The sequence below is a fragment of the Leptosomus discolor genome, chromosome 6, assembly GCF_034619465.1.
Source record: "Leptosomus discolor isolate bLepDis1 chromosome 6, bLepDis1.hap2, whole genome shotgun sequence".
Classification (NCBI taxonomy): domain Eukaryota; kingdom Metazoa; phylum Chordata; class Aves; order Leptosomiformes; family Leptosomidae; genus Leptosomus; species Leptosomus discolor.
The window spans coordinates 40,381,765-40,395,972 of record NC_141396.1 but is presented as its reverse complement, the minus strand read 5'-3'; the positions used below and the strand labels follow the sequence as shown (position 1 = coordinate 40,395,972).

Here is a 14,208-nt window from a genome sequence, read left to right as displayed (position 1 = left end):
AATGTTGTTCTATAGGAAATGTTTCACTTTCCCAGTAGCCATATAGCCTAAATTGCAGGTGGCCGTGTGTGCTTTTTGATACATGCCTTTAAATTGGGGTAACTTGAAGCAAAATCTCTTTCCTATTGTATCTCATTCCCTTTATAGAAGGTGTGATTTTAATGCCTATGGGGTTTTTAGTAGTTTAGTAGACCACATTGTATTTATTAATTCCAGTAATGTATTTTTATAGTCAAAATCATTGGCAAATGGATGTTGTGTTCTCAGAAAGCTGAAGTGCTGGGAAATCCAACATCAGTCTACAAGGGGTGTTTTTTCCCCTATGAAAATCAGTCAATAGATCCAGGTAACTGATACAGACCATGGTTTACACCATCAATCATTATGGATCACATCACCATTCTGTGACTTGAATTCAGCAATGGCTACCAAAAAAAAGTAGGAAAGAGGGTGCAGAGTGGCACAAGCTGTACCAATTGAGGATACGGTTAAAATCAACCCACAGTTTCGCTTCCACCTGTTAGGTGGTCACATAATTTACAAAGGTAGTCCTAATGTTTCAGATAAAACTTCCTACAGGTGACACCTGTCTTGATCAGACTGTATTTTCTGGTAAGAGCAATGGCCATCCTATCTAAATGGGTTAGTAGACTGCCAAAGGGTTACTGCTTGCAGCAGTATCTATCCCAAAATGTACACTCAGGATTGTTGGGGCTTTTTTTATTTCTTTCTCTAAAAATGATGATGACAACCCATTTTTCTTTGACCAAATAACTGAAGGACCTTGACCAGCCACCAAGAGTAGCTGGGTCAGTGTCTGGTCCTTGGTGGTTGCTCTGCAGAAGCTGCTACTGTCTAGGAGAGGTCTGTGGTAGAAAAATCAAGTCCTTTGGGACTTCTGGTAATGAGCGTTTAGATCATTTAAACTTGAAAATGGTGTTGATGAGGGTTTTCAAAGAAAAGATGGAAAGAAAAAATTAGGTCTTCCCTGGTGGGTTTTAAAAATCTGCTGCAGGAAGACTGTCTGAGGTTCCTAATTTGTTGATATTCAAGTTATTCAAGGCATTTTACCACTTTCCAGCACTGTACTCTCGACCTTGTTACAGTATTTTTAATAAGGTTGATTTAAAGTATTTAGCACAAGGCATGTTGGAAATAAGTGAAAGGAAAAAAAATTATGGGAAAAATCAGTTATTAACTTAAATTTAGCGTTAATAGCTCAAAACCCAGCGTCTCTATCTCCCTTTATTATTTTGTCAGGTATTTTCTGATTACACCGTGACTTTCACATGGGAGATAAAAATTGCCTTTATTGGGTAGTCTGAGGAGCAGTACCCTTATTTGGTGATCTTCTGAAAAACCAGCCCTAGCTCTGTCCTTTAAAGAGAGGGTTTTGCCTACCTGGAGATCTCAAAATGTCTCTACTGTATTTTAGCATGAAATCAATTTTGGCTGACAAAATGCCAGTCAGGAGATGAGCAGAAGAGGCTTAGCTGTAAACGTGATGCTTCGTGCAGCAAGGTATTAATAATAAAGGCTATTTTGTGCCAGGAGGTTGTGTCTTGCAGGGGACCAGTCCCAAAAGCTGGGTAAACATCATGCCAAGGTTGCAGCAGTTGTGTCCATCTTCTGGGAATAACATAGAGCAGTGCTTGCTGGTGGCGTAACAGCAAGTTTCAAGCAAATATAATAGTACATTGTTAAATTAAGTCATCCAAATGTAGTTTCCATTTCTTTGAAGAAATATATCAACATTATTAAGGGGTTAGGTGTGGTAGAGAGCTGGTGTTGGAGCTGGACTTCAATGAGTTAGGGGATGTAGGAAGGTAAAAAGGCAAAAAAGATGGGACTCATTTCAAAGATTTTCAAATCTAAGACAAATGTTTACAGCCTAAGGTAAAATCAGGAAACAGAGGCTGACATATGACCTTATGTCTGATTAAAGAGTCTTATATCTTTCATAGTTGCATTTTCCAACACAGCTGTATAAGTAATGTGATCAATACACTTTTATCAGAAAAGTTCCTGGGAATGGTTCAAAAAAAAAATCATGATTCTTAAGTTGTTGGCAGCTTATCAGAAGCAAAATTGTTGAAACTTCCTGAGTTACATGTGGTGAACTAGGTGATAAATTGTAACAAGAAAAATATACGTATGTGCATTTCGTCTCTTAAATGATGTACTCATGTTTATAGTGATGTGCTAAGACACTTTGGAAGAGCTTTAGGAATGTGGATAACAGTTGCCATCTAATTCCCACGTGGGATTAAGGAGCTGAAGCACAGCAGTACAAGGTCTTCTGCCCCAGGACAGGAGCCATGCCCACTTGTGTGCAGCTGTGTACCTCTTTGTGGTTCCAAAATACCCTCTACTTGTATTTCCCCATGATGCACCCTAGAAACACCTCCCCAGCAGCTGTGACCTTTCTCCAAGTCCCAAAGTTTGAAGCTGGAGGGGCTGTAGAATACCAGAGCTCACCCAGAGGATAAAATATAGTAACAGGCTGTAAGGAAGCAGGCGTTTTCCTGCGGGTAAATAGTGAAGGCAAAGAGTAGCGATGGGGTATTCGGATAGTGAAGGAGATTCCTCTGATGAAGAGTGCTGTTTCTCGGGGAGCAGCGACGACTACTCCTGCGATGAAGTCCAGAAAGCGTCCGAGTCAGTGCTCGCAAGCAAGGCTTTCACATAATTACTTGCAGCATTTGATGGTGTGCACTTCTAATAATTACTTGTTGTATTTAATGCTGTGCACTTCTAGTAATTACTTTTGCATTTAATGCTGTGCAGTTCCACACTTCTAATAATTACTTGTTGCATTTAATGCTGTGCTGTAGCTGGGGGGCACCTGTCAAAATATTCCCTTTTAAAACATGAACTGACCATTTGTTTTGCTTGAAGGTGATTGAGGTTAATTTGAAGATTGGTGACATGGCCCTAGGTATGTTTGTCATTTTTAAGCCTATGTGAGTTGTTGGCAGTGTTTGGAAGTCCGAGTGTGTCTTGTATTTCACAGCTGATTCACATAAAGGTTTAATGTTTGTATAGAACTGAAAATATGTTGATTTTTTCCTTCTATTTTTAGAAACTTGATGAGATTTTTAATCCTGCTTGCAGCCTGATTAGTAAACACCCCTTAACACAAGAGCATGCAAGGTTTATAAGCCCACTTACAATCAATTTAGACTGTAAAAGCAGAAAGATGCTTCCCCCCATCGGTCCCTTTGTCCGGTATTTGCGGGCCGAGGGTCCTGCAGCAGTGGCAGAGGGGGAGTTGTAGGCAACAATGCACAGGATGGCTTTAGAGATACCCAAAGGCAGCAATTTCTTGACTTAACACTTCATATGTGAGCCACTTCATCATTCACTAGAAAGAACTGGATTTTTGCTTCTCAGGTATTTCTACTTGTGCAGAATGTAAAGAAACCTCAAAATCGCGTGACTTTCTGCATTACAAAAACCCTGCCGTCCCTCTCTTCAGGTGTTTGTGCAAATTGAAATGCTCTTTGGGAAAGTGCCATCGTTCTACATTAATTTCATGCTGATTAAAATGCCATATTAAGTACAAGAGAGTGGAAACTGTAACAGTTACTTGTGTGTTTTAATCTCTAAATGTCATATAACTGTAATACAGTAACCATAATCTATAACTATAAAGGAATAAACTGTCTTTTTGTGGCAGAAAGGCATCTGAGATAATGGGACAAATATGTTAAGTTTTAACTGGAATTTATGGACAACTGGAAAGTTTGCATACTTATTTTAATGTACTAATATACCAGCAAAAGTTGGCTGTGGCACCTTAATGGGATATTAAATATTATCCATTCCTTATCCTCTCTATATTTACCAACATTTTAGAAGTTAATAGGGGTAATTGTCTACTGCTATTCAGCTACTTCTTTCTACTTGCTTTAAATAACCATAATTTTGTTTATCAGTATGTATAAATTAGCACTAATACACACTTAATTTAATTGAAAATAGACTCAAAGACAGTGTTTGAATGTAGGCTTGAATATTAATGTTTTTTTCATTTGTATTTCTGCTTGCTGAATATTTAAAGATGTTAAAGATAGCTCAAAAGAAATTAAAATTAATTATTGCCTTAAAGGAAGAGTGCGTATTCCTCTATGAGTGCACATGCATCACCCTTTTGTATTATATTACTGCTTTAATACATCCAGTCTTTAAACAGGGGAACTGCTATTTCTAACAGCATTTTTAAATCTCATGTTCTGTTTCAGAGGAAGTGTACAGTCGTTTTCCAGTCTAAATGAATTAAGTGTGTTTAAAAGGTGTAGGTTTCTTTAGCCTATAATCCACTTACCCTTCATACATAGAAAGGTTTGGAGTGAATTTGAATAAAACAGTGACTCTGAACCCTATACACTTGTTTGGCCAACACAGAAAATGCAACAGCCTCTCTACAATCCTGATGAAATACCAAATCGGTCTGATTAAAATAAATTAACGTAATATTTTGTAGCTTGGACTGGCCATGGCCAAAGTCTTGGTGGGGCAGGGAAAGGGAGAACATGAAGTGTTTGATAACGAAGATACCGAAAAAAATCTTAAGTGCAATATTTTTAATTTCTGAAAAGCTGGTGAAAATGCCAAGACCTTTCAAAAGCTTTTCCTGATCAGGCCCCTTTTATAGGCACAGTCCCAGCCTCCTGTGTGCTCAGACAGCAAATGCCTTGCAAGTCCTATAGCGTACCATATACGTTACACCTGTGTGAGTGGCAGAGCTGACATCCTGCTTAACTACATGCTTCATGTTCCAACCCTGAGATATTATGTATGTTTCTGGGGAGAAGGGCATAAGCAAAAGTCTAAATGTTCATAGATAAATCTATGCAAATATCTAGTATTTTGATAAAACTGTTGCTGTGCACAAATGTGCACAGTAAGAAACGAGACTTTGCCTAAAACAGATGAAAAGCGTGGCTGGATGTCTTATTTACAAGGGGAACCTGTTTCTTTTTTTCTGCACATGCGTGATTTTTAGCTTTTGCATGCTTGAAGTCTGTACAGGTGATGAACATCAAATCAATATAGGGAAAAAGCTGTGAAACCCAAAAATCTATTATTGAAGTGCTTTAAGAATGTGATATGTTTGGGAATAAAAAGATTGTCATGAAAATGATATAGCTTACTTAAGAAATGTATTTTTTCTTTCAGGGAGGATGTCAGAACAGCTAACGTCATTGCAGCTGAAGCAGTAACTTGTCTGGTCATAGACAGAGAGTAAGTACATCATTTTCCTGCCTTGGGTTGGGGTGTTCGTACCTTTTACAGTTTTTAGCTAAAGCCTTTGATAGTTTTCTCCAGAGAGGTCATTTAATTTTGAGTAATATATTCCCAGTGTATGATATGCGTCCTTAATGAAGTAGAGCAAAGATGCCCCTAAATGAGTAAGACAGAACTCAGTAGTGACAAATGGAGAAAATTAAGCAACACAGAAAGACAAAATGGAAATAAATGGGGAGACAGCATTACTGTGGAAACTGATCCAGACATTACGGTGGAACACAGATTGAGTTTGCGGCGGCAAAATGTCATGAAAGGGACCAAGCTTCTGGCAAATGTTAGAGCAAGATGTTGTTATTCTAGTCCATGTGAGGATGGAGAGCCCTTGTCCAAAGGATGTAGCACTGCTTGAAGCTCTGCAGCTCAAACGAGATAGAGGAGATCAGAAGAGTAAAATAATGTCTTATATTAATCTAAAAAATAAATGCTGGGGTTCTAGAAAACCATGCTGCAAATTCAACTGCTCTCTACAGTTGTTGGGAATGGGATTAAAAAAAAATAGCATTACCTTGAAAATTCAGCATGACTTTTGGCATGGTTTTCCAGTTATGAGGGCTGTGAAGCAGTGGCATAGACCATCAAAAGGTACAGACAAATCTTTCACAGGAATCCTTTCAAGGGAATGTAGCATAGATCTGTGAAACCATGAGAGAGGTGGGTAGGGTGAATGGGGATTGACTTTTCACTGCCTCCCCCAATGCAACAACCCAAAGAAACCTTCAGGAAGGAGGTGGAAGCAAAAGGAGGCAGCTCTTCACACAGGGATCGTTCACAGAGCTGTAGGAAAATGGGAACAGTTCACAAGTGTTCAAAAGGAAAATAAAACCTTTGGATTTATTAAATATGTAGGACCTACCTCTGGTCTAGGAAGTTTCAGAGAGGCATAGGAGAGTACCAAGGCAAATATCACAAATGGTTGCTCTGTCATTGAACTCTTCCCTGGGCACATGGTGTTGATGCAAGAGACCGTCAAAGGTCTGATGCTGGATTACAAGTGACCTCGGAGGCCCTTGCATTCTGATGAGATGTTCAAGTATCTTGTAGGGAAGATCTGCGTACACTCAGTCCTCCTTTGACACAAGCGTTTTGTATTCAGTTATCTTACAGTCCTTCATTTCTAGAAATCTGCTGTTCTGTAACAACTGAACTGGGGAATAATACTTCAAAAATCCTAGGTCTTCTGATGTGAGTTTGTTTGTGATCAATTAAAAAAATTGTAGTCTATCCATGGAAAACAGATGGTGAACTTCAGGACTGCCAGCTGAGTGACTTTCACATACACAAGCAAGGTAGCCTGGTAGATAAAAGACACACTATTCCTTATCATTCTGTGGGGCAAAGAGAAGAAGAACTGACATAATTAGATAATTTAGCAAGCATTAATTCAGAGAAATACAAAGCAACAAGTAATTTATGCATTTTTTCTGAACAATTCTGTAAGGAATATTTTTGGTTTGCACTGTAAGCATTAAAACCCAAATAACTAGTAATTGCAAAGTCAGTCATTCATGATCATTTTACAGACCATGTATTTGCTTGGTTTTGTGCCTTTTTCTCAGTGTATAATGACCTTGAAATAGTAAGGAAGTACAAGTTAAATTTAAACTGATGAAGCTGAGTTAATCTATACCAGAGATTCTAGTAGTGCTCTGCAATTAGCAGCAGAGTAACACTATTTATAAAAATCCTATTTATAGTGCAAGAGAAGCAATGCTATTATAGTTCAAGGAAGGTTGTCCTGTGTCCTGACCAGTTCTGACTTTCTCGTCATGGCTCTTCTCTTAGATTATTATTTTATAGGCGTGCAAATGACTGTAGAAGCTAATTTTAATATGGAGAAAAATCTACTAAGACTTCTGTAAACTTGGAAAGTTGTGCGGATGCTGTTCTGTTAATGTGGAGAAATAGAAACATAGAGTCACAGAATCACAGAGTGGTTTGGGTTGGAAGGGACCTTAAAGACCATCCAGTTCCAACCCCCCTGCCATGGACAGGGACACCTTCCACTAGACCAGGTTGCTCCCAGCCCCATCCAGCCTGGCCTTGAACACTGCCAGGGAGGGGGCAGCCACAGCTTCTCTGGGCAACCTGTGCCAGTGCCTCACCACCCTCACAGTCAAGAATTTCTTCCCAATATCTCATCTAAATCTCCCCTTTACCAGTTTGAACCGTTACCCCTCGTACCATCACTACCCTCTCTGATCAAGAGTCCCTCTCCACCTTTCCTGTAGCCCCATTTCAGTACTGGAAGGCCACTAGAAGGTCTCCGCAGAGCCTTCTCTTCTCCAGGCTGAACAACCCCAACTCTCTCAGCCTGTCCTCACAGGGGAGGTGCTCCAGCCCCCTGAGCATCTTTGTGGCCTCCTCTGGACCCACTCGAGCAGGTCCATGTCTCTCTTGTGCTGGGGGCCCCAGAACTGGGCACAGCACTGCAGGTGGGGTCTCGTCAGAGAGGAGTAGAGGGGGAGGATCACCAACCTTGACCTGCTGGCCACACTGCTCTTGATGCAGCCCAGGATGTGATTGGCTTTCTGGGCTGTAAGCACACATTGTTGGCTCTTGTTCCGCTTTTCATCCACACACGCCCCCAAGCCCTTCTCCACAGGGCTGCTCTTGACCCACTCATGGCCCAGCCTGTATCTCTGCTTGGGATGTCCCCGACCCAGACATATAGTTAGACTGAATGAGAAGAAGTTAACAGTTATGATATGCTGGATTTGATGGATTGGTCCTCTAGGAAATTTTCTGGAAAACTTCTTCTGATAAAGATTGTGTAGACACAAGTGGGACAGCCATGGGCATCTGTTCTGTAAATCAATTTGAAAGAACATGTACAGACACAATTTACTTGCAGGTACTTTGTATAGAGATAAAATGGAGGAAAAGGTTCAAAACTCATTCTTAACCTTTTGATCGTCATTGACACCCTGAGAGAGAAGTTGGTGCAACTTTTTAATTTTTTTTTAACACGTACCTCTTGAAACTGGAAAAGTATTTGAAAATGTTCATTGATCTGAACTGTAAGAATATTTACACTGAAGCTGATTCAGGTTCATCTTTTATTTATATGTGATTTTTTTTCCTCCATATAATTCATTTGCGTTGATAATAATATTTTCCTGGAGCGCTGAGATTTACCAGGTGTAAATGTGGTGGATGTTGGGAGTACAAAATTGCCTAATGCAAATGTTAGAGAGAGGAGCTGAAAGATAAGAGCCACTAAAACTCAAAGCACAGCTGCTGCTGACGAAGGCTAGTAGTGCTACAGTACTATGTGGTGTTCACAGATACTGAGTGCTAAATCCTGGTCTTTCTGCTTATTGTCTTCTTCAGTTAGGCATATCAAGATTATACAGGTTTTTTAAGGAAACGTTTTGAATAATTCAGGCATTTTCTTATTTTTCAGTTTGGATTTTATGTTTTTGTCTGTATTTGAAAGCCTGGTTTTGTTTTTTAATGGGGATAGAAAGGTTACTGTATCAACTCTCTTGGCAATGGAAACTGGAGAAATATAAAACAGTCCTAGCATGACTGACCCTATACAGGCTAAGCTGAACTCTTTCATTGGAGATTTTAGTTTTTGCTACTTTACTGTTTTTCACAGTTGGGGTGAAGTTTATCCATGGAGAAAATTGGTTATGAGGAGAGAATGGGAAAAATGAAGACAGAAGGCTATGTGGAGAAAAAAATAACGAGACGTTTTCTGATTAGATTCTTGGGGAAGTTGTGACTGAGGTGATACTTCAACAGTGTTGAGATAGGCAATAAAAAAGTGACTCAAGTGAATTTCAGTATCTTGCCCAGTCCTAAGTCTTGCTTAAGACATTATAATAAAAAGTCTAGGATATTAAGCAAATTGTTGTTACTCTTTTCAGTGACTACTTCTTATTTGCCCATATAATGTTTCACTAGACAAAGATTTATTTGCATTGCCTAAAAGAAAAATCAGAAATTTAACCCTGCCACATTTTCCTAACCACATGAAAGCAAACCAAGCCTAACTATTTTAAATTGCGTTTTAAGCCTTAGGTTATGTCTTATAGCATTCCGGGAGAATTACAGTATTATTATATGTCACTTAATTGCCTAAATATCTGTTTGTGGTGCAAGTGAGCATTAACATACACATCTTGTGTTGCTTCTACTGTCGTCTTTCAAGGGTTTGGCTTCATCCTATGGCAAATCTTCACTACAAGAAAGATAAATCTTAATGTGTTGAATGAGCTGAATTTTTCATATTTTCACTGCTGAGTAAGGAATTTGGGGTTGAAAAGATACTCTGGTGATTAACACATCTTAATATTGAAAATTACAACCTGCCTTGTTAAAAACCAGCAACACAAAGGGGTCTTTGCCTTCTCTTCCTCATTAATGAGTTCCCGTTGCTTTCGCTGTTCTATGTAAATTATTTCCTAGATTGTATAATATTAAATATTACAAATTAAATGAAGTGGAAAACTCAGGGAATTTGCGTGAGCAGAAGATATTTCCAGAGTGGTGATGACTAATTATGCAAAAGGCCACTCTGGAAAGGCCCGTTACAGCAGCTTTAGGTCCAAACCAATATAAATAATTCTCTGGCCTGTGACCTCTTGTCTCATATTTATTGCAGTAATGGGTAAAATATGCCTTTTTCCAGCTGCTGTTCATAAAGCAAGATAATTAAGCCTTGTTTTGTTCATCTGGAAGTTGTGTCCCCACTCGGTGCATGAACACAGGGTATCTTGCTTAGGGCCAGGCATCTCCTGATCCAGCAGGACACTTAAGTACCCACTTAAGACCATACGGCGTGTTTAAGCTGCTTGGGCAAAGTGCAGTCCGAACGGTTTCATCATGCTTGCGGCAAAAGGGAGCATGAAGTCACCCTGGTTAACCTCATACGTCGCAGGATATTGCATTTCCCACAGCTGCTCTCTGCTCAACCCAAATACATCAGGCTGGGGAATTTTGCTCATTGCTGTGTTCTCACAGACAGCTGGGATCTTTTTGGTCAGTAGGTTTTTCATCTGTGGATCTTTATCATATGTAATGTCATGTGATCTGAAACCAAGTGATTAAGGGGGAAAAATGCAATTGATCTGCAAACTGTTCCCTTTATTAACCTGCCCCGTGTTTTCCTCACCTGCTGAATAGCATTAATTCTCTTTCACCATAAAGTCTTCATTAACAGATGGCCATATTAAATATTCTGTTCTTATTCCTAAATTCATAAATCTGGTCCTAAATGCCATTTCTTTTTCCAAATCTTTTCAACTTTTTGATTAATTCTTTTTTTTTGTTTTAAAATTCTTAATAGCTGGTTCTGTTCTTCAGCTCTATGTTTAGTGCCTCAGGGGTGTCATGAACATATAGAAGCCAGAGAAGCTGCAGGACTTACTTTCATTTCTGAACCTATGACCTTAAGGCAGACATAATCAAGAGACTGTAGTTTGCAGCACTTCATCCTATCATTGAATCATAGAATGGTTTGGGTTGGAAGGGACCTTAAAGATCATCTAGTTCCAATCCCCCTGCCATGGGCAGGGACAGGGAGGGGGCAGCCACAGCTTCTCTGGGCAACCTGTGCCAGTGCCTCACCACCCTCACAGTCAAGAATTTCTTCCCAATATCTCATCTAAATCTCCCCTTTACCAGTTTGAACCATTACCCCTCGTACCATCACTACCCTCTCTGATCAAGAGTCCCTCTCCACCTTTCCTGTAGCCCCATTTCAGTACTGGAAGGCCACTAGAAGGTCTCCGCAGAGCCTTCTCTTCTCCAGGCTGAACAGCCCCAACTCTCTCAACCTGTCCTCACAGGAGAGGTGCTCCAGCCCCCTGAGCATCTTTGCGGCCTCCTCTGGAACCACTCGAGCAGGTCCGTGTCTCTCTTGTGCTGGGGGCCCCAGAACTGGGCACAGCACTGCAGGTGGGGTCTCGTCAGAGAGGAGTAGAGGGGGAGGATCACCAACCTTGACCTGCTGGCCACACTGCTCTTGATGCAGCCCAGGATGTGATTGGCTTTCTGGGCTGTAAGCACACATTGTTGGCTCTTGTTCCGCTTTTCATCCACACACACCCCCAAGCCCTTCTCCGCAGGGCTGCTCTTGACCCACTCATGGCCCAGCCTGTATCTGCATGGCCCCAACCCAGTTGTACGACCTTGCACTTGGCCTGATTTAACTTCATGAGGTTTGCACTTTCAAGTTAGCCTAGCTTTTTTCTCATTTTTCAAGTGGCGCTTTCTTTCTTGAAAAAAAGAAAGCCTATATGTGACAGACACCCTGGGAATAATGGAAATGTATAGTAATGAACTATGCTTTTCACCTGAACTATTTTAAGTTATAGGTATTAATTGATTTCAATTATTAAAATTAATAAAGCATTCAATTTCTATTTCTTATCTAGTCTCTGACACTGTGTAGTATCAAAACCAAAGACATAACAGTTGTGGGTTTATTTTTTTTTCCTCTGGAGTGTTGCTTATTAATTGATTAAATCATCATTGAGTCCATTTGTTTGAGTCACTCACAATATAAAAAGATTTTCTAATTCTTTTTCCAGTATGTTTATGCCCTTTGTGTCTCCCTTGGGATAGAGGATGGTGTTAGCGGACTGCCCAAGCTACTTGCAACTTGTACAGAAGACAGCTCAGCACGAAGTATATCAGGCACTCCTAACATTTCACCCCGGCTTACTCAATGTAACCTGATTAAAGCCAAATTTCCTCTTAAATGTCATTAAGCAATTTGGCTTATGACAATTTGCTTGCCTTTCTGCCCTCACTTTCTTTTCCTTCTCTTTTTTATATTTTTCTTTTTATTTCTCTTTGCTGTGTTTTTGGCTGCCTTTCTCTAAAGCTGAGAAAGCTAAGATACAGAAATAAAATTATCCTTCACTTTGAAAGCAGAGGGATTTCTAGGGTTTCTGGTTGGAAGACAGAGCTGTGGTGGTGGCCCCTTACCATTATGGGACTTACCATCCATGTTGACAGATCTACTCGGAAACTTACGTTGGAAGGAGGGAAAACTTTAGCAGTAATTTCAGTGGGTTCAGTCCCTAAAAGAGCTGGATAGATAAGTCTGGATTTTCTTGGCAATGCTTACTGCATTTCCACCCCTTCTTCAGCGTGTCTGAAGTAATGTTTCTCAGCATATGCCGAGCCCTAGTTTGGTAGGTCACGGCCATCCCTGGCATTGAGGGATGGCTCCTAGTTGCTGCTGAATAGCTGCATTGGCTTGCATGGCTTCCAAATGGAGACTCTTCTAAAAATGCCCCTTTGGTTTTACAGCTCCTTCAAACACCTGATTGGTGGCCTAGATGATGTTTCCAATAAAGCCTATGAAGATGCCGAAGCAAAAGCAAAGTAAGTGTCTGCTCATTGTGTTCAGCATAAAATCTTAATCTCATTTTTGTTGTTGGTATATCATTGTAGTTAAAAAAAATAAATCTATTTTTTCTCCACACAATAATATAAAACAAAATGTACTGAACTAGGTGCTTACTCTGAATGTTCCTTTGGATGAGCCTCCTTCCATCTTTCTCCCTGCCTCTCTCCATGAATATGGGAGGACCAGAGGGAGATGGGTCTCCTCAGGTCAGTGCCCAGAGATGAGTAGTCCCAAGGTCCATCTTAATCACAGTCTTTAAGTCCACAGAAATATTGGATCTTCGAAATTTATCACAAAATAATTCTTTTGAAATATTTTAAGGTGAGAAGTTACTTTCAGGTAATGAAGGAAATTGTTGTTGAATATGATTTCTTTCTTTAGAGAACTCTGTCAGACATTTTCACAAAGCCGAAATGTGTTCTGAGACAAGGAATGGGTAATTGAGTTTGGCATTTTTGAATTAACACTAGAGCTACTTTGATGTGAAGCAATATATTCACCCACTATAAATATTCATTCCTTTCGGAAGTGCACTGTAGTGTATTTTAAAATATTTCCAGAAAAAAAACACCCTTCATTTGTTCTTGATCTGCAATTATTTTGTAGTAGGAAAACTTTGTTATGTCTGTACTTTCATTCTATACCAACAATAAAGTTCTTGAAGAGGCATGTGTTCTGGTTAGAGGGGTGCTGACTATAAGCCAATGTTGATTCAAAGGCAAAAGTTGTTTAAAAGAAACGTGAAGTAGCTCTGTACAAAATTATTTTACTTTTCCTCTTAGAAAATAATTTTCCTTTTTTTCTGATTTTTTTGTTTCCACATTAAAGAAGGGGATAGGTGTTCTTTTAAAGTCAAATGCTCAGAGTGACTGTTAATCAGTGGTCTGCAGCCATCTAAATTTAAGATTGCTCTTAAGTTATACATAGTAACTTCTAATTAAACCAGAAGGGTTTGAAATAGTTTATAACAAAGGTATTTAACACTGTGGAGAGAAAATGAGAAGTCTTAATTAGTTGATTAAAAATAACTTTTTGTTTGTTTGTTTCAGAAACTAAATATGCATCCCAAGAAACTTAGTTTCTTGAACAAGACTTGCTAATATTGCAAAGTACCCAGAAATTAAGATAGTGCTTTCTTTTTTATCATCTTTGAATGATATTTGAAATACATTTTTAATCATGTTTAATTTATTTTAAGGTACTAGAAGGCACCCCAGTGTTGCATTTTAGTTTATAGTAATATTTCCCTGCCCCAAATCAAACATAAAAGCTTTCTTCTTCAAATGCTTAAGTTCCCTAAAATTCTTGTTGACTTAATTAAAAGGCGGGAGGCTATCAGCCTCTTACCATCCCAGAAAATAGGTATTTTAGGCACAGAATGCCAAGTCAAATGGGCACATTGCTATAGCAGCAGATAACTAGCTATTAGATACTATAGATAAATATATATTTTATATATATATATATTAGCTATTACTACCAGCTGAAAACGTGGCAATTTAATGTCAGTAGCAACTTATGCAAAGCAT

The 14,208-nt window shown here is 39.4% G+C and overlaps 1 protein-coding gene across 2 annotated transcripts in view; it reads left to right on the top strand.

Annotated features, from left to right (window-relative positions):
• Positions 1–14,208, top strand: part of PRKG1 (protein kinase cGMP-dependent 1) — a 527,430-nt gene that overhangs the window by 447,573 nt on the left and 65,649 nt on the right. For both annotated transcript variants that reach the window (XM_086467486.1, XM_086467485.1), the window contains exons 8-9: positions 5,182–5,247; positions 12,580–12,654. In XM_086467486.1, the coding sequence (XP_086323612.1) occupies positions 5,182–5,247; positions 12,580–12,654 (141 nt within the window). The remainder of the gene's footprint in view (positions 1–5,181; positions 5,248–12,579; positions 12,655–14,208) is intronic.